The sequence below is a fragment of the Quercus robur genome, chromosome 6, assembly GCF_932294415.1.
Source record: "Quercus robur chromosome 6, dhQueRobu3.1, whole genome shotgun sequence".
Taxonomy (NCBI): Eukaryota; Viridiplantae; Streptophyta; class Magnoliopsida; order Fagales; family Fagaceae; genus Quercus; species Quercus robur.
The window spans coordinates 10889446-10913685 of NC_065539.1; the positions used below are offsets into that span (position 1 = coordinate 10889446).

Consider the following 24240-nt stretch of genomic DNA (forward strand, 5'->3'; position numbering starts at 1 on the left):
TTGCGTACCCTAGTGTGTAATACCCAAATTATAATTTTTTTTGAGAGAGTTTTAACTTATGGCGTCCGCTCCTGATGATAACTTTTTATCATTAGACTAATACATCAATCAGTTTTTTGTGCAGGCGGGAATTGAACCCCAAACTCTTATTTAACCATTAGAAACTTTACCAATTAAGTTAATTGAAACTCATACCCAAATTATAATATAATATGCTAGACCTTTGCATAGGGATCAAAAGCAATTTTTGAACCTAGTTCAAGTGGCGAACCCCTATTCTTTGTCTTTTTCATTTCTTTTTTTTTTTTTTTTTTTTGGTGAAACTATTCTTTGTCTCAACTCTCAACCCTCAAGTTAGTGATGCACTCTAGTCATAGGCCATACCTAGGATGGGCTCACATTGGGCTGTAAATACTCACATGGCAAGACCTAAAGTGGCCATTCGAAAAGGCCCACAATGGGGTGTTAGCCGTTTAGGATGCTCACACTATAGTTCCCATAAAAAACCGTATAAATCGGTTTAATATTTTGAAAAACTTTAAGATTTAAATAAAGCATTTTGAAAGTATAATTATTTTTTTTTAAAATGATTCTAAAAAAAATTTTAAAATCGAAATTGAAGATTTAAATGATGTTCAAAACTTTTCTCAAAAAAAAAAAGAAAAAAAAATGATATTCAAAACTTTAAGATTTAAAATATAATTTTTCCAAAATGCCTCTTGGCTAAGTAGTATACGAATACCGGCGTTCCTAGCCTCTTCGCCGGACCTAGAAACTTTACTTTTCAATAAAGAGATCGCTGCTAGTTAAATTTTGCCTCAGTTTCTGTTTTTGGGATTTTTTGTTTCTACATTTCCTTGTGATGACATGACCGAGAGGAAGGGTAAACGCATTCTCATATGCCTTTCTTCTTCGGAAGAAGAAGAAGATGAAGAAGTAGAAGACAGCGACAATGAAGAAGAAGCTGATGATGATGATGATGTTGATAGCGACGAAGAGGATGATGATGAAGACGATGACGAGGACGAAGATGACAGTGATGGTGACGATGACGATGAGTCTCTCTGCAACAAAGTCATTTGCCGTCTGAAAGGTTTGCTTGTTTTTTAGGGTTCCTTCATTCTTAATTGATCAATTTTTATTGGAAATATTAGTTTCGTATTGAATGTTTGATTCTCTCTTTATATTTATTCCTTTGAATTCAGACATAGAATTGCAATTACGTGAGAATTAGCAAACCAATAACAATTTTGTTTTTCAACCCAAGCTACCCAAATTGACCATCAGGAATTCCAATAGCTCAAGCTTAAATGATAAATCATAAGATTCAATTCAACGAATCACATGCCTTTGTTAGACTTCAATGGCTATATATATCGTTTTACTGGCTGCCTTTTATGTATTTGAGGCTTTCTCATTGAACACAGCTGCTAACACATTCATGACTTCAGTGAAAACAAAATGTATGCTTTAAGTGATTTATATGTCTGTAACTGTAAGTGATCTTCATTGTTTCAGTAGTGGTAAATGTATTGTAAAAAAAATGTTGATTTTTAGTTACAAGTATATTGGTCGTGATTGAAAGAGGTAGCATCTCACTACAAAATATTGAAATTTGTCAACTCTGATTTAGGAGTTGAGGCATTGGTTCTTTCAATATGGTAGTGAGTGTGAATTTCTCTTCTGACGGGTCATTTGCAAGTGGATCTTTTGAAAACCTGCTCTTGTGTTTCTCATTATGTTGTAATCATGGGACATCATGAGGTCTTGACAGTCTTGTGTTCTGCAGAAGGGAGTGGTTTAGACTCCTTAAATCTGAAAGAATGCAAAGCATATTTGCGGAAGCATGACCTCCGGCTAGCAGGGACCAAGGCGGTTTGTATACAAAGAATTAATGAGCAATGGAGGTAAGTGCTGTTATGCTACCAGAATATATATGCATACTCATGAATTTTTTTGGTAGCCACAGTTTGTAATGCCACTTGTTTGTGGTGATAAAAGAAAACATGTTAATGCTATCCTTTACATCGTTTTCTGTATAATTGTAAATGAGGTTAAATTTAGAGGCAGTAATTTCCACAAACATATATGATTTTTAATTTGACCACTCCTAGAAATTGGCCAAAAATTGAGATATTTAAAGGATGTTCGGCTCACTACTTAACTGGTACTTACAAGGGGACTTCATGGCCATTCTTTGATTATTTGGGAATGATGAAAGGGTCCTATTAACGGGTGCCCTTAGGGCATTTGTTAGCACACCATTTAAGAAAGTTTTGATACTACTTTTATGGGAAATATAAAAAGCTGTCAAAAAAATTAGTCGCTTTTTTCTTTTCCATAAAAAGCTACTAAAAATATTTCCTAAACCAATGCCCTTAGGCATGGTTTGTGCTTCGTGGTTTAAATGCAAGGTCAATATATATTATATAATCTGAGGAAGCATCTTTGGTGCCCTACTTATCAAAAAAAAAAAAATCACCATTGGTGTCCCAATGCCGTCTTCCCCAATATGTGCAAATGTCCAATAGAGTAGGATGATAAACCATGAAGGGATAAGAAGAATATGTAGAATTTTGGAACCTAATAGCAGTTTGGGGGCTTTGTTTGTATCCATGAGGACCATGACAATCTCCAAAAAGAAGTTTGAAATTTTATTGATGCCACAGGAATGTACCCTGTGTTTGCTTCTAATAAGCACCAACAATCATACTGTTGATATCTGGGCTTCTCTAATGAAACCCCAACTCCCCTTTTGTCAACTACTTTTTGTGCTTAAAAGGAATGAACCAGGTCCAACTCAGAATCCTGAAAGATACCTTATTATCTGAGTCCAATTTGTTCCATATTGACCCATGACTAATTGACTAATAAGTAATATATCTCTTTCATAAGAAAATCACCGACGACAAAAAGTTAGGATAGTTGTCAAGTCAGAATCAGTAGATTGTCTATCTCAATAAGATCATGTCAGGCAAAATGTGGAAATTTAGGTGAGTCTGTGTCACTTGTTATGTATTTGAGAGGAAAAAAATTTTGGTGGGGGTCAGATGCTTTCATTCTAGAGTTGTTTTATTACTCAATTAGTAATTTTCTGTAATATGTTTTTTTTTTTTTTACATCTCAGGATAAAAAATGGAAGTGGTGAGGCCTTTTATCCCAGATCAACTTTTGTCATCAATTGTACAGGTAAATATTGTGTCTGTTCCTTTATTTTGTGAACATTGTGGCATTTTGGAGATAATCAATGACCTTTTAATATATTGCAGGTGATGTCTGTAAGGGAGATGTTGTTCTGTTCACACAGAAAGTTTATGAGAAGTATACAGTCACCCTGGCTCTTCCTCCTTATTGTCTCTTATCTCTTTGATGTTTCATCTAGGTCCTAAATTTTTATTTTTCTTTGTAAATTAAGGAATTATTTTCAAACAGGTTTAATAAGGTGACAAGGCATGGTAGGCTTCTAGGGAAGAGAATCATTGCTGGAAGGGTTGTTAAGGAAAGCTATGGTGCATCCAAACAACAACATACATTTACAGTAGGGCAATTATCACCTTGATGATTTGTGCTTATTATGTATACCTAAGTTAAATGCATTACTGGAAATAATCAGTTTAATGATCTGAGTGATTTGTTGATAATTGAATATCTGCTTCTATTACTACACTTTTTTTTATTCGTTGACACTCTAGTTTACCCATTTAGTCATTTATGTATCCAATCAATGCTTCTGATTTGCAAGGTTGAGGTTCTCTGGAGCAAGGGTATTAACAGATTGCCTCCACTTTTTCCTTTGCTTGTTAAGGGCCGTAACCTCTATAAGATGAGAACTTTCAGACGGGTAACTTGTTATATAATGGAATGACAATATTATCAGGTAAAGACTTTTCCAGAGGTTGGCTTACTTGAATGTTTTCTTGTCCACCTTTTTAGCATTGGAGTAATGAATCAGAAAGAACAAAAGTGCTGGCTGAGAAGCACAAACGAGGTACAGCAGCAAGACTTGTGAGAGAAATGAAGAAAAGGAAGAAGACATTTTCTTCTAATGGAGGTATGGGATGACGGGATTAAGGGAGGTAGAATTTCTTGAGTTTTCTACTTTTAGAATATTAGAGATTCTTATTCACATTTATTTCTGATGATAATTAGGTTCAAAACGTCAGAAACAATTCCATCATACAAGATCATCTCAATCAAGAAAGACCACTGCGCCAGAAAAGGAGAAGCATTTTGATAGACATGGAAAATTTAAAAAACATCATCAACATCAAGAGGCCCCCCTACTGAGACCTGCCAATATAAAAGGAAATGCAATCTCAGGAGCCCCGAAATATTCGAAGAGGCACCAGAAATTTGCTCACCCTACTAATAATGATAGAGTTCCTGCTTGTCAATCATATGTTGGTCCTCCACAAAATTCTTACCAATTTCAAAGTGGCAATCTACTGTCTAGTTATGATATGCCATCCACTTTGACCATGATGAGGCAGCCTTTTAGGAACTCTGCTAGTGCATCTTTTTTGCCTGGGTCGCATCATCCGTGGTTTGAGCATAGCAATTATAAATTTAATGCCTACTCAAATACCAGCTACAACTTTGAACTTAGAAATTTTAATCACATGCCAGAGTCCCTGTATGTTGACAGGCTGTTGCATCCGTTTCCATCAAGTACAGAGACCTATGGACAGAGGAAGTATGGATTTTGAGCTGCTCTACATTTGGGTGACAGAGATGAGATGCTGTCTGCCCTATTGTGTCCCCTGATTTGATGGAAGAATTCCTAGGCCTGCAATTTTTCAGTAAGTAAATCTAGTTCCCTTTGGTGATGATGTTGGTTACCTTGCTACTAATATGAAATTATAGTTGCATTATTCTTTTAATAATGAGGCTAGAGTGGATATATGGTAAAAATCTATGAATTGAGTTTTCCTGAGTATACTGGGGATATGTGTGGGGAGCATATGTTAAAAATTGTTGTTGCGATATAAGCAACTTCACGGTAGATTTGATTTTATATTTGTGGCTACCTACTGTTATGCCAGCTCCATTTTATTGTTCAATATCAAATGGCCATACGGCTCCACCCCAAACACAGAAAATGTGAAAACTTTCTGTTACTTTTGTTTTATTACTGTATTGACAAGGAATCTAGGTATTCTACTATGCTTGTCGACATGTCCTAGATGCAATACTTGTACGAGGTTGCATGTAGTTATTGTAAAATTAAATCAACTAGTTATTAGTTTTCTGGAATGAAAGCATGTTAGAAAGCAGCCCTGAAACCAGCGTATGGATTGTGAACCCTAAGATGGCTGACACAAGCATCAGCTATACCACCAACTCTTCCATAAACATGCAATGCATCTTTAATTTTTGGGGCAACTGCCTGTATAGTCATGTTTGTTTACTTCATGATCGGAAGATCCCTTTGTTCAGGATGAGGTTAATAGTAGAACCTTCACTTCACTCTTCTGATGCATCTCCCTTTTTTCTTTATTTTTTAGCAGTGGTATTGATTTGTGAAATCTCATTGTTTTTAAATATTTTTTCCCTGATAACTTATGCACTACCTGACTTTAAAACCCACAACCTCTCATTGTTTTAAGTATTACTTAGACACCAAGATTTCTCGCAATATCTTGGCATTGGTCTTCAGAAATGAAAACCAATATAAATATATTGGTCTCAAAATATCCTTTAGAATAACATTGACCAAGAAGTACAACATCTTGATGTTATAAGAAATGGTATATTATTATTATTATTATTTAAAAAAAAAAACATATTTAGAATATAATTTAACAAATTGCAATATTATGGACGAGAAATCGGCGGAGGGCATGATATATACATATTGTTTATGCCCCCTATTAAAAATCTTACCCTATTTTATGGCAGTTCTAAGTTTGAGTAGAGGATTATGATTCTCTTCATATATTTTTTTTTTGAATAAAGGGAGAATGTCCATTTCATAATGAAGACTTAGTATTAATGAATTTAAAGGTAAATATAATGCCATGTCATTTAAATTAAGATGCATTGGGATGAGATTTTAAATGAGGTGATATTCTGTAGGCTGTTAACAATATGAGAAAGTACATTTCATTCTAAAATGGACAAGTAATTGCTTTGGTTTGGAGTTATCTTCCTCCAATTTGCTATTTGGTGATTGTAAAATCATCCATATGTAATTTTAGTCACAAAACTTTTATAATAAGTTATATGACTTATTTAAATAAAGAAAAAGTTTAGTTCCTATAAGGACCAGATTTGAATTCCTAGCCCAACATGTGGATGGAATTAGGCCCAAAAAACCCAAAACAATGAATTTGTAGAGAATAAGTTAGAAAACTAGGTTTTAGTTAACCGAACAACGAGTTAGATAGGTTTGATGACAAAAGAATGAGAATACACAAGTGTAAATTGAAGAAAAAATGTCCTCGACGAAATCTGAGGACACTGGTTCTTATATAAAGTTCTTGGGTAACGTTACAAATTTGATTGTAGATTGCTATAGTGTTTCTTTCTTGGATTTTCCGATCCTCCAATCTTACTCCCTCCTCAATCTTTTATATTGCCTTTCCTTTTTATATTCACCCTCCACGTGCTTGCTAGACAGTCGGTGTGGATACTTGTCCCATCAACACTCTCCATAAGTCCTTATGTAGTAGCTGTAAGGCTGAAATACACTGTTCATGTATCACTTCTACATTAATACGGTTAGGGAGTTAGTTACAGTGCATTTAATGCGGAGGTAGCAATTTTCTCTTTAGATATTTTAGGACATCTCCCTGTCTTGAGTTCTCGTAATGCTTATCCATATCAACCGGGGGTTTCTGTGACATTTTTTCGGACGACAAGCCACCTCTACTGACCTCGGCCTTGGTTAGCCGAGGAGGCTCTCATCCTTGACACAACTCCTAGGGTAGTTATGATCTCCATTAACTTCTCCTTTTGCCAACATGGGCCTTTTTGACAGTGATTACCCCTTTTTGGACGCCATTAGTCCTCGGCTTGGGCTTTAGGCCCATCATATACCCAAATGACGAGCCCCAAAGCCCAAGGCCCCTACAATAGCCCTTCGAGATCCTTCTTTCTGGATCCTCGGGAAGAAGGGATGATTTCGATGTTACCACAATTGTCCTGTGTCCCTTTCCTCTCTCCTCTACTAGCAAAGATGCCTTTTTAACTGCTCGAGGCACGTTTTTGGCGCTACGGCACTTGAGACGTGCCCTCATTAAATTCTTACGGCCTCTTATTCCCTACATTCTACGACGTGATGCACATCTAACGGCTAATACTTTCGTTGGGTACCGAGCGGGAATTTTCTCGCTTCTAGCTTATCCTTTGATCTAATTACCTCTCAAATCAACTTCTCCTCTCACTTTAGCATTCATTTCTTTCTAGCGCACATACCCTGCACCTACACACTTTTTCACCTCACCTGAGCCCTTATAAATACTAAAGACCTATCCGAGGATACCTTTATTCTTTCTATAAGTCTTCTTGAACTTTTACGCTCTGTTTGTTTCGTTGGAAAACCTTTTGTAAAGATAGTTTTCCACATTTTCCAGTGTTTGGTAGCACGAAAAAAACCTGATCAATGGAAAACTATCTTTAGTCAACGGAAAACTCTAATAAAAATAAGGCTTATTTTATATAGGTTGTTTTCCAAAAAAAAAAATTTGGAAAACAATCTCTCTCTCACGCGTTGCATCCCCTATAAATATTATCTTCAGTTATTGTCATGGGAAACATAATTTTTTGGTGCCTTCTTTTTCTCATGGTAAGTTTTCTCACTTTTTCTCTCTTCCCTTTGCTTTTTCTCTCCTCACACCCTCACTGTCACTAACTTTAGTCTCTCCTCTTCCCATAGATCTCTCTCTTTAATTGTCTATCTTCTCTCTTTTCTCTATGTTTCTCTTCTCCTCTGTAACACAATTCTCTAAGATTAGATTTTTTTTTTCCTTCACTGATCGGTCAATAGCTTCGACTTGCAAATGAGAACAATTTTGTAGTGGTAATTATTTCATTCCTCTCTACCAAAATCCCAATTTTTTGCTTTGAATTTCAAGTCCGATTTTCTTTTTTCTCTAAGAAATTTTCAGTTTGATGAATTCCAGGCAGAAATTACTTTTTTTCGTATATAAAGTGCAAAAAAATAAAATAAAATAAATGAAATAAAAAATAAAAAGAAGAAAATTTTAAACATAGTACCTATATTGCTCTAAATTGCTTTTACACAGGACAATTTTTACTGTGGACTAATAATATTGTTATTTAATGAATGATAATTGTTTAGGAGAATTGCATTTGTTGGCAAATACTTTTTTTGTTGGTAGATATTATGTAGTGATGATATATTATGCAGTACATTATGTAAATACATAATTTGGAGTAATATTGAAGACTTGTGGTTGACCATAGTAGACAAATGGTTGATATATGTGTGTGTGTGTGTGTACGTATGTTACTGTCTATATATATGAGTAAGATGAGTGGTAGAGATCATGAAAATTTGACAACTAATTAATTTTGATTGTATCTATTGTCAAAATTTTAGATTAATTAGTATGAAAACCAAATTCATTCTTGGGTTTTTATTTATAATGATTACATTAGTTAGTTTACACAATATACACGTTTTAAATTATACAAGAAATATTAAAAAAAACTTGCATACCAAACACCAGAAAACATTCTCAAACTCATTTTCAAGGTCGTTACCAAACACTGGAAAATAAGACAGTTTTCTAGAAAATGCTCTTTGGAAAATGAACAATTTTTCAGAAAACGTTAATGCTGAAACAAACAAAGCGTTACTCTTTAATTTTCTACACATTCCTCTTCTCTTCGTATTCTTTTCTTTTCACCTCGGTTCCAACTTCCTCTCTCAATCTCTTTAGTTTTCCCAGCCTTTTCTAGAAATGGGTAGATTTAAGAGCTTAGTAGATTCGATGAGGGGATGGCAAATTTTAGGACAACGTATAGGATAACTCCAATGGCAGGCACTAGGTACTACAAAAAGGGACAATGGCACACAGATAGGAAAGAGGGAGAGGTAGTTATCCCCATAATTGCCTTCATAGAAGGCGGGATGAGAATCCCCATGGGTGTTGTCACTAGAGACTACCTTAGAGCGCATAGGTTAGCTCCTATCCAATGTGCCCCCAATATGTTCAGAATAGTAGGGTGTAGATGCCTTTAATGAAAAAATGGGTTTAGGGTTGACTCACCACGATGTCAACTGGATTTATAACCTCCACCACCTCACTAGGCAGGGGTATTACCTGAAGTCTAGGTACCTCAAGGTTAGGTTGATCTAATGCCTCCCTGACTCCAATAAAGGTTTAAACAAAGACTTCTTGATTATATCAGGGGACTGGCACGATGGCCTCCCTTGTCCGACAAGGGAGGGCGAACCAGGTGGGACCTTAGGCTTAGATTCGTAATTTCAAAGTTGTTTCACTTTTCTTTTTCCTTGATTTATGTAGGTATTTAAGGTTTCTTTTGACTTATATTTCGCTAATGTTATCTTCCTGGCTTTTTTGATGATCTCGCAGACCTACACTTTGTTGTCCCCAACTTCGGTCTCGTAAACCGGGAGAGTTTAGATAAAATCTTAAAGGCCGAGGTCTTCATCCATTCTGACAGTCAACTTAGAGCCGCTTACTTGATATTGGGCTACACCCCAATTTCTAAGACTTTCCTAACGCCTAAGTGTGTTATTAAGGCAAACGACCCGCGCCTACAAAGGATCAGTGTAGCCGCACTAGGTTTCCTTCTTCCTGGTCCAAAACCAGAGGGTGTACAAGCCACAACTCCCATCTTTGAAGGTATACCAAAAGTGGAAGCCCCGTCACCACAACAAACAACCGAAGCAGCTACTTCGTCTCGCCCCATTAACACAGAAGAGGAAGAAGTGGTAGAAGTAGTTGATTCCGAGGATGAATTTGAAGTTTTCAACCAAGCCTTATCCCCGGAAACTTCAGTCCCTGATCTCGGCCCACCATTCTCACCAATAATCGACAAGATGGGTATTTAGTGCAAACCAAAGTCCAGTCTGCTGGATTTGATAGAGTCCCAACCCGAGAGGGATGCACTTGGGAAGGTGACTCATACTATGTCTCCCACTCCTCCACCTGCTTTGCCCTCCCAAACGGCCAACCTAAAGAGGAAAAGAGAGCAAAAAGGGAAGGAAGTGATGGGAGCTGGACAAACCCTTCCCCCCTATGAGGACAAGGTTCAAAGGGCATCCAAACAAGCCAAAACGGGGCAGAAGGGCGCTGAGAAAAGAAACGACCCCCAGATAGGGCCTTCGACCCGGCTCCCTACCCCAATGCTAAACGGGGAACCTCTCCTTGCCAACGCCTCCATCCACGATTTCCAAGGAGGAACAGCCGGTTACGTTGTAGATGCGGTGGAGCAGGCGTTGCTGCTCCCCGAGGATATGGCCGAGCTGCAAGGCATGAGGAGACATAAGGTCTTCCTTAGTCTTAAAAGATACCTCGCCATGGTATGTCCTTTTCCTTTTTCCCTAATATGTTTTCTTTATCCTCTTTCTCTAATCCTTGTCTCTTTCCTTGGCAGGCTGTTCAGGCCTCCTTCTGGGTAGAGGAGATGACCAATTACTGCCATAGGCAAATGAAGGAAGAGGAAGGAAGGTGTATCGCTACTGTGGAGGCCTTTCAAGTGGCCGATAAAAGCCTCCAAGAGCATAAGAAGAGGCTGCAGGAGGAGGAAAAAGAAAGAAAATACGCGGCAGCCACTCTTGAAAATGTTGAAAAGCAAGCCGAGAGCCAAAGGCTGCTGTTGCACAGTGCTGAGAACCAGCTAGCCTCCTCCAAGACCCAAATTGTTGCGCTGAAAAAGAAATTGGAAGAGCTTGAGAAGGCCAAGGCTCTAGCCGAGAAGGCTAAGGATGAGGCAGAGAAAGCCAAAGACAAAGCAGACCAGCATGGGTACGACGTTAGGGTGGTCGAGATTGAGGACGCCCTTAGGGCCGAGGTCCCTGTTGTATGTAGGACTTACTGTGCCCTGGTATGGGATGAAGCCCTCAACCAAGCTGGGGTTAAGGCTTCTTCTGTACTTAGGAAAGCAAAAAGTATCTACTACCCCCCAACTATACGCCTTCCAAGCTCTTCGGACTCCAAGGCTGGCCCAGTGTCCTCGGAGGCTGGTGAAATTCAGGGCATCCCATCCAAAGCTCCTCCTACAACTAACACTTTCTCAAAGGGGGCAGAGCTGGCCGAGGACACCACAGGATTAGGGGATGCCAACAAAGAAACAGTCCAAGGCACTGAACTGCCTTTATTTGTTCCAAAGGATCTCTCCTAGGAAAAAGGAACTTCTTAGAGTATGGAGTTGGTGTTGGCAACTCTTGCCATACCCCCAAAAGAGGATCCCAAGGACAAGGCCCATGAGTCTACCATGGCAGAAGATACCTAATTTCCGACGAATGCGAAAGAAAAACTTGTAATAAAAAATAGGTTGCCCTTTTTTCTTTCTTTTTTTCTTTTAATTTGTAAGCAACTTGCTTTTTTTGTACTTGATATGCCTTATTTTAAGGCTTTTATCAATGAAATTTATAGGTATTTTCTTTCTCCCTATGATTTACATACTGAAGTTGATATGATTTCTATTTTAGCTAACCCTTAATAAAAATAATAATGAGGTAGCACTTCTCTCACTAATCCACTTGAGTAACAGTGTAATTATCGTGCTTCATATGATCAGCAGCAAAAGCAGGTGAAATTTTAAGAAGATACACAGTATTGCAATGCGCATATAGGTTTAAAATTACTTTAAGCCTTACCCGTCAACAAGTTCATAGGGTCAAAGGGATGGTCAACTTTTAAACAAACACAAATATGCCTATAAATGCTTTAAGTGATGCTCATAGGCATCTGTTTGGGACTCTTGTTACAATGAAACCCATTGTTGTTTGGAGTAATTACACCTGCCAACAAAGTCATTAATAAAGGATACCAATTTACCTTTAACATGTATTTCACCAAGTCCACAATAACCAAGACTTTGACCTGATACTTAGCAATTTGAGGATCTAGGCATAACTTAGGTTTTGTTTGATACTTATACAGATGTTAAGGAGTATTAATTTTCCCATAGCAAATGGTCCGAGGAGTCAGGTATAGCTAAGGTTCTGTTTAATACTTAGATAGATGTCAAGGAGTATTAATTTTCCCAAACCAGGTGGTCCGAGAAACTAGGCATAGTTAAGGTTCTGTTTAATACTTAAAATTATGACTAAAAGTTATCAATTTTCCCAAGGCATGTGATCTAAGGAGCCAGGCATGGCCAATGTTCAATTTGATACTTAGATAGATGTCAAGGAGTATTAATTTTTCCAAAGCAGATGGTCTGAGGAACCAAGTATAGCTAAGGTTCTGTTTAATACTTAAAATAATGACTAAAAGTTATCAATTTTCCCAAGGCATGTAGTTCGAGGAGCTAGGCATGGCCAAGGTTCAACTTGATACTTAGATAGATGTCTAGAAGTATTAATTTTCCCAAAACAAATGGTATGAGGAACTAGGCATAGCTAAGGTTCTGTTTAATACTTAAAATAATGACTAAAAGTTATCAATTTTCCCAAGGCATGTGATCCGAGGAGCAGGGCATGGCCAAGGTTCAGTTTGATACTTAGATAGATGTCAAGGAGTATTAATTTTTCCAAAGCAAGTGGTCCAAGGAAGTAGGCATAGTTAAGGTTCTGTTTAATACTTAAAAAGATGACTAAAAGTTATCAATTTTTCCAAAACATGTGGTCCGAGGAGCCAGACTTGGCCAAGATTCAGTTTGATACTTAGATAGATGTCAAGGAGTATTAATTTTCCCAAAGCAAGTGGTCCGAGGAATCAGGTATAGTTAAGGTTCTGTTTAATACTTAAAATGATGACTAAAAGTTATCAATTAAAATAATAACTAAAAATTATCAATTTTCCCAAGACATGTAGTCCAAGGAGCCAAGCATGGCCAATGTTCAGTTTGATACTTAGATAGATGTCAATAACATATAGCACATCATACGACAAACCCAAAGAGGGTGAAGGAAGCATTTATTAATAATAATACCTCTTAAGGTTATTTACATTCCAAGGGCGTGATACAGGTTTTTGCTCTAGATCTTCCAAATAATATGCACATATCCTGGCCGCCAATGTGATACGATATGGCCCTTCCCAGTTGGGTCTCAATTTTCCCCACGCTGGGTTCTTTGCAGTTCCTAGGACTTTTCTTAAGACCAAGTCTCCAACCGTTAGTGGCCTTAACTTTACGTTGGTATCATACCCCTACTTGAGCTTGTTTTGATAGTAGGCCAGTTGAACCATAGCGCTTTTTCTCCGTTCTTCAATTAAGTCCAAACTCTTCTCCAATAGCTCATCGTTTTTGCTTGGAGTGAAGGAACTTGTTCTCAACGTAGGGAATCCGTTTTCTAGAGGAATTACAGCATTGGCCCCAAAAGTCATAGAGAAAGGCGTCTCCCCTATAAACATTCGAGGTGTAGTCCGGTAAGTCCATAGGACATGTGATAGCTCTTCTACCCATTTCCCCTTTACGTCATCCAGTCTCTTTTTAAGTCCACTTATTATGACTTTGTTAACAGCCTCAACCTGCCCATTTCCCTGTGGATACGCCGAGGTGGAATATCTATTCGTTATGCCCAAGTCACAACAATATCTTCTAAAGGCTTTACTATCAAATTAAAGTCCATTGTCCAAGATAAGGGTACGGGGGACTCCAAACCTAGTGACAATATTTTTCCAGAGGAATTTTTTGACATCCACATTCCTAATATTCGCCAAAGGTTCAACTTCAACCCACTTAGTGAAATAATTTGTGCCCACTAACAAATACCTCTTATTCCCTGTTGTCTTAGGGAAAGGGCCTACAATATCCAAACTCCATTGAGCAAAAGGCTAAGGGCTGGACAGAAGATTAAGGACTCCTCTTGGTTGGTAAATGTTTGGCGCAAACTTTTGGCATTGGTCGCCCTTCTTCACATATTCCTGTGCTTCTTTCTGCATGTTTGGCCACCAATAACCTTATGTAAGGGCCCTGTAAGATAAAGATCTACCCCTCATGTGGCTTTCATAAATCCCCTCATGTAACTCTTCCAAGAGCAGTTCAACTGCTTCAGGGTGTACATATAGTAGGTATGGGACAGAGAAAGATCTTTTATACAACTTTTGGTCCACGGACAGCCAGAACCGAGGAGTTTTTCTTCGTATCTTGTTGGCTTCAAACTTACTTTCAGGCAGGACGTCTTCCTTAAGGAATAGCACAATAGGATCCATCTAGTTAGGCCCTGCCCTTATCTGGTGAACGTGGATCACATTCCTTCCCACCTCAGAGGGTTTGCACAAGTCTTTCACAAGGATTACCCTAGGCAAGCCCTGTGCCAAGGATGTTGCCAGTGTAGCGAGAGAATCCGCATAGCCATTCCTACTTCTAAGAACTTGTGATAAAACAAAATACTAAAATCTAGACTGTAAGTGTCTAACCTGGCTTAAATATTTCTGCATTCTGAGATCTCTTGCCTCCAACTCCCTTTGGACTTGGCCTACAACTAGCCCTGAGTCAAAGAAAATCTCCACTGTTTTTCCGCCCATCTTCTGAACCATGGTCATCCCTACCAATAGAGTTTCGTACTCGACCTCATTGTTTGTAGCCGAAAATCCCAATCTTAGGGACTTTTTAATTATGATCTTCTCTGGAGATATCAAAACGAGTCCTACCCCAGATCCTCTGTAATTAGTTGCACCATTAATGTAGACCATCCATGGCAAGGGCTCTTGCAAGGAGATTACGCCAATCAATTTTCCATCCATGTTTCGTGCTTCTAATTTATCTTCTGATGGGGTCTCGGCAAACTCGGCCACCAGGTCGGTGAGGACCTGACCCTTGACGGAGGTGCGGGGCATATATTTGATATCAAAAGCCCCTAGGATCGTGCCCCATTTAGCAATTCTCCCTGTGTAGTCAACACTCCAAAGTAGAGATCTGAGCGGGAGCTGAGTCAAAACAACAAACATGTGTGATTGGAAATAATGGAGGAGCTTACGCGTGCCATACACCACTGCCAAAATGGCCATCTCCAATGGTAAGTAACGGACCTCGGCCTCGTGTAGTAACTTGCTCATATAATAAACCGGCCTCTATACACCATTATCTACCTGTATTAACACCAAACTCACCGCATGGGATGTCACTGCGATGTAGGCAAACAAAACTTCATTCACCTCGGGGCTGGACATGACAAGCAGCCGAGACAAATATTCTTTTAACTGCTGGAAAGCCATGACACACTCGTCGGTCCATTCAAACCCCTTTCACTTGTTTAACAACTTAAAGAAAGGTTTACACCTAACAGCTGATCGAGAGATGAATTGGTTTAGAGCAGCGGTCATCCCCGTAAGCTTCTGAACCTCTTTAGGATTCCAAGGTGGTTGCAGATTGTTGATCGCCTTAATCTAGTTGGGATTGACTTCAATTCCATGATGTATGACCATGTAGCCTAAAAACTTGCTTGACCCGACACCAAAAGAACACTTGGAAGCATTAAGCCGTAGTTCATGTTTCCTCAAGATAGTAAAGATATTCCCGATGTCATTAACATACTCGGACTCTGCCTTGTTTTTTACAACCATATCGTCGATATAAATTTCAATGTTTTTTCCTAACTGTGGTTCAAACATCCTAGTTATCATCCATTGGTAGGTAGCCCCTGCATTTTTTAAACCAAAGGGCATCATTTTGTAATGGTAGTTTCTTATGGGAGTGACAAAAGTTGTCCTCTCTTAGTCGTCCAAAGCTAAAGGTATCTGATGGTACCCTTGAAAAGCATCAAGAAAACTCATCCGAGGATGGCCCACAGTTGCGTCCACTAGTTGGTCAATCTGAGGCATAGGAAAAGAGTCCTTTGGGCAGGCTTTGTTCAAGTCTGTAAAATCTACACATACACACCACTTTCTCGTCTTTTTCTTTACCACCACAGTGTTAGCCAGCCATTCAGGGTAAAAAACCTCTTTAATAGCCCTGACCTACTTAAGTTTCATCATCTCGTCCTTTACAGCATCTGAATGTTCCTTGGATGAACGCCGAGGTGGATGCTTCTTGGGGGTGGCAGATGGACAAACATTCAAATGATGGCAGATGAAGCTCAGATCCACTCCCGGAGCTTCGTAAGCATTCCAGATGAATACATCAACGTTCTTCTTGAGAAACATTACCAATGGGAAATTTTCGGGATCATCACCAATGGGAAATTTCTTTAAATCCTCATACTTGGCCTCCTTGGCTAGTCCCTTCGCAGGTAATTCTGGAGACTTTGACTGTTATAAACCTTCCTTAACTGTGGTTGAGGACTCAGCTATTGGCTGATGCAAAATTGCAGACATGAGGCACTGCTTAGCTATGGATTGGTTCCTTACTAGCTCCTCAATCTAGTCTCCGGATGGATACTTCACCTTCTGATGCAGAGTTGATGAAACAACACTTAAAGTATGAAGCCAGGGTTTGGCCACAATAGCCGTGTAGGGGAAGTACGCATCCACCACTATGAAGTCCACTTCCACTACCTTTGAGTCGGCCTGTACGGCCAACCTAATCTAGCCTCTCGGGGTAACAAGCTTCCCATCAAAACTTACCAAAGGCGAATTGTAAGCTGTCAAGTCTTCAGGTTTTAAGTTTAGTCCTCTGTACAAGTTAAGATACATGACTTCTACACAACTGCCCTGGTCCACCATTACCCTCTTCATATCATACCCTCTATTCTAAGGGTGACCACTAAAGCGTCATCATGTGGTTGAATAGTTCCAATCTTGTCTTCGTTCGAGAAACTCAATGAAGGTCGGATTTCCAATCTAGCTCTCTTTAACTCGAAGTTGGGGTCCTCGGCTGGTGATTTGGCCACAAACATCACGCTAGCAGGATGAAAATCAGTTCTGCCAGGCATAGCAAAAATGACATTGATTGTACCTAACGGGGGCCTTGAAGAAGCATTCCCCTAAGCCCCTGATCTTGACTGATCCCCCTGTCCGTTGGGTTGGTACAGAAATTGTTGTAACTTTCCCTCCTTAACCAGTTGCTCCAGATAGTTCCATAATGTTCGGCAATCCTCGGTGGTATGTCCCCGGTTTTGGTGGTACTGGCAATAGAGGCTTTGGTTGCACCTCAAAGGATCTCCACTCATCTTATTTGGTCATTTGAAATATAGCTCATTCTTGATCTTCTCTAAAACTTGATGCACTGGTTCTCGGAACACGGTGTTTACCACTTGAGGGGCTGCAGGCCCAAATTGTCCGGCAAAATCTCTCCGGGGTCTATTATTATTGTAGCGGTTCAACCTAAAATCCCTCCTCTCCTAAAGGATAACCTTGCCATTCCCCTTATCTTGCTACTGATCTTCCTCAACCCTCTTATACTTGTCAATCTGATCCATGAGTTGACGTATACTAGTGACAGGTTTCCCCGTCAAAGACTTCCTTAGGCCATGCTTGGCAGGCAAGCCGAGCTTAAAAGTACTGATGGCTATGTCCTCAAAATCACCATCTATCTCGTTAAACATCTTCCAATATCGGTCCGAGTATGTTTTCAGAGTTTCTCATTCTCTCATAGACAGAGATAGCAAGGAAGCCAAAGGACGAGGAACTTTGCTACACGTAATAAAACGGGACCCAAATGTTTGGGTGAGTTCCTTGAAGGAATCAATGGAACCTGCTTTCAGACCGTCAAACCACCTCATCGCCACAGGCCCCAGATTGGATGGGAAAACCTTGCACATCAAGGCTTCATTCTTGGAATGTACAACCATCTTTTGATTAAAGTGGCTAACATGTTCAATAGGGTCCGTTTTGCCGTTATACAAGGTGAAAGTGGGTTGAGTGAACCGCCGAGGAAGTCTCCCCTCCTCAATCCAGCGGGTGAAGGGTGATTTGAAAATTTGGTTGAGTGCTTTACTCATAGCATCATTTACCAGGCCTCTCGAAGATGAATTACTGTTTCTGCGTTCATGGCGGTAGTCTTCATCACATGAGAAAGATTTGCTAAGGGGAGTTCTTGATCTCTGTTTGTAGTCTTTGTCCTTCTCATCATCGGAAGAGTAGTCAGAGTTAGAAGGAGCTCGCCTTCTGTGCTCGTGGCGTAAGGTTCTCTTTAGGTGATCAATCTCCTTCTGCATGTTTCTGGCATTCTCCTCATGAGAGACATAGTTTTTACTCCGAGATTGACTCTTACTGGTATGGGTAGTGTGTACACTTCCCTCCCGGTTTCTCCTTCGCTCAAGTTCACGGAAATAATCTTGATGTTGAGACTCCATAGATTCTGCTTGATTTATACTTGAACTTACCATCGTTCAATGTCTAACTCACTATCGCACCAGTAATCCCCACAGACGGCGCCAATTGTAAGGACCATATTTGAATTCTTAGCCCAACACGTGGATGGACTTAGGCCTAAAAAGCTCAAAAAAATAAATTTGTAGAGAATGGGTTAGAAAATTGGGTTTTAGTTAACCGAACAACGAGTTAGATAGGTTTGATGACAAAAGAATGAGAATACACGTGTAAACTGAAGAAAAAACGTCATCGGCGAAATCCGAGGACACTGGTTCTTATATAAAGTTCTTGGGTAACATTACAAATTTAATTGTAGACCGCTACAGTATTTCTTTCCTGGATTTTCCGATCCTCCAATCTTTCTCCCTCCTCCATCTTTTATACTGCCTTTCCTTTTCATATTCACCCTCCACGTGCTTGCCAAACGGTCAGTGTGGATACTTGTCCCATCAACACTTCCCATAAGTTCGTATGTGGTAGCTGTAAGACTGAAATACACTATTCAAGTATCACTTCCACATTAATGCGGCTAAGGAGTTAGCTGCAGTGCATTTAATGCGAAGGTAGCAGCTTTCTCTTTGGATATTTTAGGACATCTTCCTGTCCTGAGTTCTCGTAATGCTTATCCATATCAATCGGGTGTTTCTGTGACATTTTTCTAGATGACAAGCCACCTCTATTGACCTCGACCTTGGTTAGCCAAGGAGTCTCTCATCCTCGGCACAACTTACAAAGTAGTTATGATCTCCACTGACTTCTCCTTTTGCCAACATGGGTCCTTTTGACAGCGATTACCCTTTCTTGGACACCATTAGTCCTCGGCTTGGGCTTTAGGCCCATCATATACCCAGATGACGAGCCCCAGAGCCCAAGGCCCCTATAGTACCAATTTGGTTTGAAGCTATATTTCTCCAACCATTGTGGTGATTGAAAAGACTATTCATATTCATGTAGAACAAAATTTGGCTCTAAACATAATTGGATCTATCTTTTCCAACCTATTACATGGCAAATTATAAGACTACTTAGGTGTTCAAATTAAACAAATCACATAACACATTGATGGTATTTTAATTGACACATAGTAGGTTGAAAGCAAGATAACTCCAAACATATTTGAAGCCAAATTTCTTCTTATATAGTTTTAGTTACACGATTTCTTTGACTAGTCATATAACTTATTTAAAAGAATGCATATGAATAGTCTTATAAATCATTACGTAGTAAGTTGAAAAAGTTAGCTCCAAATCGATTTTAGGTCCAAATTTTTTTAACACACATGAAGTGTCTTATAGATTGTTACGTAATGATTTGGAAAAGGCCAAAAATAAAAAGCAAAAACAAAACAAACAAACAAACCAAAAAACAAAACAAACAAATGAAAAGAAAAGGACTTTTTGTTAACAAATGTTATTGCGCATCCATTAAGAAAGAATCTATTGGATCCCACTCTATTTGGAAACAAAAAAAGGAAGGTATTTACTCTTTTTAACTCGTGTGACTGCAGCCAAAAAATTGATCAATTATGGTAAAACATCCAACCTTTAGCTATTGCTTCCGAAAAATTCTTGTGCCATATAAAGTAGCACAATATTCTACTACCGATCACAACTTATCATATGAACAAGTTATAACCAACATTGTTCCACATATTGTGGCACAAGAGCCTCCATGTATTCGTTAACCTTACCCAATGATGTATTCGTTAACCTTACCCAATGAAAAGATCCCCGAAAAGAGAATGTGGGACAGCGTTGACAGCAAAGTCAGAGAAGAGGCGTGTGTGGTGGTAAATGGCGCAGTAGTGTAAGTTGCGAGAGTCGTATTGGAGTTGGTGATTCATTGTTTCATTTGTGGTGATAGTTGGATGAGAGGAATTGCAGGCTTTTTTTTTTTTTTTTGAACCTTGCTGGTTCGGCCTCGTGATCCCAAAAAAAGTTCTCTCCCAACTGTAAAAGAATCCACCAAATGTGTCTTCTTATTGCTGAAGATTCTACTTGTTTGGAGCTCAATCCCCTATAACATTTGTTTCTTGTGTTGGCTCTTGCGGTTGGTCCTGTTTGGACCAACCTGCTCACTGGGCCGCTTCAATGTTTCTATTTAAATTCTCAAACCCATCATTAAGAATTTAATGTCAGGATCAATTATTAAACTTTCGGGATGGGACTTGTGTATGTTTCAGAGTCTGACATGATATGATAAGGAGAGTAGACTCGTCAATTAAGTTAAAAATATACACTCTTCTCAAACCAAAAAAAAAAAAAAAAGTTAAAAATACAAACACACAAAATCATAATAGTTTTACAACATTTTTAACATAACTTAGTACTTTACATATGAACTCATCAGTCATCACCAACATAAAATTTTGTTAAGACCCAATTTAGAAATATTGTGAATTTTGTATAGACGTGTGGAGGTGGGGAACGGTGATTACGTCATCCAAATTGATGTGGCAATACTTTATAGGCCCACCACCAAATGACGGCTCTTTTTCGAAATATCTGGACCAACTCGTAAGGGGCCTTTTGACTGTGAGCGCCTACCCTTTTTTTGTCGGCTAAGGTTAGGAAGACATAAAAATGGTACTATTTATACCGCAACTTGCTTAAATAGCAAGTTATGAAAGTGAAAGGGTCTTTAGTATTACTTTTTTTTTTTTTTTTTTTTTATTCTCTCGTACTTTTATCTTCTCCCTCGGTTTTTTAAAGATACTTTTATATTTATGCGTAGTGGTGATAATATTAATAATAATATTTTTCCTAATTTCATGTGCAAGAAAAATTTGGGAAAAAGTTGGAAGTCTTTTATTTTGAAGTTTTAGTACTGAGAACTTTGTGTGTCCTTAATTAGAACACGAAGTCATTCTATTGTCCATGCAACACTGTCCCAACCAACAATTATATCCATCCTTCAGCTTCCCCTATGTGGGTCCCTACCATATGAAAGTCTTTTCTTTGCTTTTCATTTTTGTTTTTTAAATCTTTTATGAAGTCTAATCCCACCATAAAACATCATTTGGAACCGACAGATTAATCATCGGAAAATTTATTCTCTTTATCAAACACTAATCATATAATTACATTTTTAATCATCACAAAATCAAATTTTTAATCACATAATAATGATAATAATAATAACAATCTATATATACACACACCCAGATCAAACATGAATTCAAAAATTACAAACAACTACCTCCAATTGTACAAAATATAATAATAACAACAATAATATGCTAGCTTGGTCCAAACTTGGTTTAACCTGATTCCCCCGAAAGAGTAATGTGGGACACATATATAATGATACGAGTTGGGTGTTGATCCGTGAGTACTCCAAGTTGTCTTGAAGGATGTGGGGTCTAGCTAGCCAGCAATTAATTGGCTCGAGGAATCAAACAGTAACAGTGTAGTAGTAGCAAAAAGAAATAAACCAAATATTCAGTAATTCATTGAAACCCCATAATTTCCATATTGAAGAAAACTAGAAAAATCTAGTATTGCAAGGACTGAGATCAATCTCTTGGGTCCAAGCCGTTCGGTCCTGAACGTGCAAGTGCCAGTAGGTCTGAGCCAACGCGTCTGGGTCCATTGACCCGTCCCCTCCTCCGCTCTGTTGTTCCCCAACCAACGTTCTCTGAGACGTTGATGCCTGGAATCTATTGCAAATACAAAGAGAGGAAATTTATTATATATATAAATATATATATATATATATATATATAGTAATAGCTAGTAGTATATACTTCGGTATACAATGAATCAATACTAGATTCTTCTATCAAAGAAAAGGAACAGAGTATTTAATATAGACTTGGTTAATAGAGATGGAAGAGAACCTAGGTGGGCCAACAAGACCGTCAATGATAACATGAGCGACGTGTACACCCAAAGGTTGGAACTCCCTCGCCAGACACTGTGAGAGAGCTCTCAACGCGAATTTTCCACAACCTGTCTCATTCCGTACACAAGCGAACAACAACATTAAAAAAAAAAAATATATATATATATATATATATTAAAGCATCACTATTCCTTTCGGGAAAAAAAATAAAAATTAAAAATTAAAAAGGGAGGAGTGCATACGACTTGTGTGTAGCCGTGTAGGGATACTTTAAACATTAGCCAAACTACAAAAGGTGAATCTTTTAATGGATCGCTTTTGGATATTGTAATTTGCTACTTGACAAGCAGTGGTTGACTGGTTCAGAAACCCCAAAAGAAAAAAAAAGAAAAATAGAAGAATTACATAGCTCAGGGAAACCGGGAATGCCATTGAGAGAAGCTGAACAGCCCGTGAAGAGAATTGTCCCCCTTCCTCTTTCAACCATGCCCGGAAGAACCTAATTCCAATTTTATGGTTACCCAAAAAAATTTACAAATCCAATCAATTTAAACCCAGAAAATTATAGTGAACACAGCAAAAGTAAGGAAAGAATCAGTTAAAAAGTGTTTGGTATCCGACAACATATATTAATGAAACGAAAATTAAGGTTGAAAGTCAATATAATAACATGGGAATTGAAGATGATTATAGTAGAGCATACGATGATACCTGTTGGGCGCAGTGGAAGGCACCAACGGAAGAGACAGCGAGGGACTTCTGAAAGGATTCAATTCGAATGTCAGAGAAGTTGGTGGGTTGCCAATTCGTGTTAGTGTTAGAGTAAGCATTGTACACCAAAACCTCCACAAATCCCAGCGATAAAACACCTTCAAATGCCTCCCTTACACTCCTTGACTCCGAGCAGTCGATTCTTATTGCAAATACTTGTGCTTTCTCTTCCCTCGCTATCTCATCCGCAAACAAAGACAATCTCCCTACAAACTCATACGCATATAGATAATATTATAGTATATGCCACAAAGAAAAAGGGAAAAAACCTTAAAAAAAGAAGTCTTTGGAATAATAATAATAATAATAATATTAAACATTTTGGGTCATCTCTCTATTTGTGCGTTTCATCTTGGTCATACTAATCTTATTTTCTATATCCTTTTACTTTATGTGTAAGACTGTAAGAGTAGAGAAAAGGGATAGCAGTGTATACCTAAGTCACGGGCTAGGATGGCGACGGTGTAGCCTTCGTGGGCAAACTTGCGAGCGATGGAGCGGCCGAGCTTGGGTCCGACGCCGACAATGGCGGCGATGCCTTTGTTGGAGGTGGAGCTAGCCATGCTACGCATCTTGGGTTTATTGATCAGCTAACTAATTAGCTTAGGGCTTAGTTAATTAGGGCCAGGAGATACATAGAGATAGGAATAACCGAGAGAGAGAGAGAGAAAAAGGAAAGAAAAAGAGAGTGAAAGAGTGGTATTAGGTAGGTGTAGTAGTATTCAGTAGAGAGATATAAAAAGAGGAGGAGGAGGAGGAGGAAGATAAAAATAGACAGAGAGTATAATCTGCACCGTCGCTGTCTGAGTCGTTGCCTCCTTTGTGAGAAGCATTTGGCTTTGTGCTTTGTTGCCTCCCTCTTTTATAACCCACTCGATCTCTTTAAATAAGGTAATCAATTCTCTCCAATATTACACGTCAATTTCTACTAATCATAGAATAGAATAGAATAGCAACTAAAAAAAGTAGAATTCCCAATTCAGATTTAAAAATTTTCAGACCAGGATTTGGTCCCAGATGTCTAACAACGTCTTGGGACTAGCTTCTTAATTAATTTTTCTGTTTACCTTTGCTAGTGAAGTATTTTCAAAGTAAAACCTCTCACGTGAATAATAGATCTTACGCTAAATTTAATTAGTAAAACATAATAGTATATGAAATAATGGACTACTAGATCATTGTATACTCAAAGTAGTGAACAATTATTACAGTTGAATAGACTAACTTTCAAGTGAATTGTTAGTAACTTTCAAGTGAATTAATGTTA

At 38.5% G+C, this 24240-nt stretch overlaps 3 protein-coding genes across 3 annotated transcripts; 2 read left to right on the forward strand and 1 right to left on the reverse strand.

The window, feature by feature from the left end:
* Positions 1 to 635: 635 nt before the first annotated feature.
* LOC126732727 (zinc finger CCCH domain-containing protein 62) lies at positions 636 to 5163 on the forward strand. The gene is made up of 8 exons (XM_050435721.1): positions 636 to 1093; positions 1790 to 1907; positions 3128 to 3189; positions 3270 to 3321; positions 3433 to 3538; positions 3743 to 3841; positions 3934 to 4051; positions 4150 to 5163. Exons 1-8 carry the CDS (start codon positions 868 to 870, stop codon positions 4704 to 4706), a joined length of 1338 nt encoding a protein of 445 aa, XP_050291678.1. The 5' UTR covers positions 636 to 867; the 3' UTR covers positions 4707 to 5163.
* A 3662-nt stretch (positions 5164 to 8825) lies between these two features.
* LOC126732728 (uncharacterized) lies at positions 8826 to 11605 on the forward strand. Its single transcript, XM_050435722.1, has 2 exons — positions 8826 to 10516; positions 10591 to 11605. Exons 1-2 carry the CDS (start codon positions 10124 to 10126, stop codon positions 11335 to 11337), a joined length of 1140 nt encoding a protein of 379 aa, XP_050291679.1. The 5' UTR covers positions 8826 to 10123; the 3' UTR covers positions 11338 to 11605.
* Positions 11606 to 21486: 9881 nt separating this feature from the next.
* Positions 21487 to 23827, reverse strand: LOC126732729 (uncharacterized). The gene is made up of 5 exons (XM_050435723.1): positions 23410 to 23827; positions 22914 to 23179; positions 22608 to 22701; positions 22198 to 22309; positions 21487 to 22017 (listed from the first exon to the last, which is right to left on the reverse strand). Exons 1-5 carry the CDS (start codon positions 23543 to 23545, stop codon positions 21843 to 21845), a joined length of 783 nt encoding a protein of 260 aa, XP_050291680.1. The 5' UTR covers positions 23546 to 23827; the 3' UTR covers positions 21487 to 21842.
* Between the last annotated feature and the right edge of the window lie 413 nt (positions 23828 to 24240).

Excerpts from the sequence above, each read along its gene's own strand:
- LOC126732727 (XM_050435721.1), top strand. The coding sequence starts at position 868 with ATGACCGAGAGGAAGGGTAAACGCATTCTCATATGCCTTTCTTCTTCG. Across the intron at positions 3,322-3,432 it reads ACACAGAAAGTTTATGAGAA|GTTTAATAAGGTGACAAGGC; the intron begins GTATACAGTCAC and ends ATTTTCAAACAG. Across the intron at positions 3,539-3,742 it reads AACAACAACATACATTTACA|GTTGAGGTTCTCTGGAGCAA; the intron begins GTAGGGCAATTA and ends CTGATTTGCAAG.
- LOC126732728 (XM_050435722.1), top strand. The coding sequence starts at position 10,124 with ATGTCTCCCACTCCTCCACCTGCTTTGCCCTCCCAAACGGCCAACCTA. Across the intron at positions 10,517-10,590 it reads TTAAAAGATACCTCGCCATG|GCTGTTCAGGCCTCCTTCTG; the intron begins GTATGTCCTTTT and ends TTTCCTTGGCAG.
- LOC126732729 (XM_050435723.1), bottom strand. The coding sequence starts at position 23,545 with ATGCGTAGCATGGCTAGCTCCACCTCCAACAAAGGCATCGCCGCCATT. Across the intron at positions 22,310-22,607 it reads TCCCGGTTTCCCTGAGCTAT|GTTGTGGAAAATTCGCGTTG; the intron begins GTAATTCTTCTA and ends GGAATGAGACAG. Across the intron at positions 22,018-22,197 it reads GGTCTTGTTGGCCCACCTAG|ATTCCAGGCATCAACGTCTC; the intron begins GTTCTCTTCCAT and ends TATTTGCAATAG.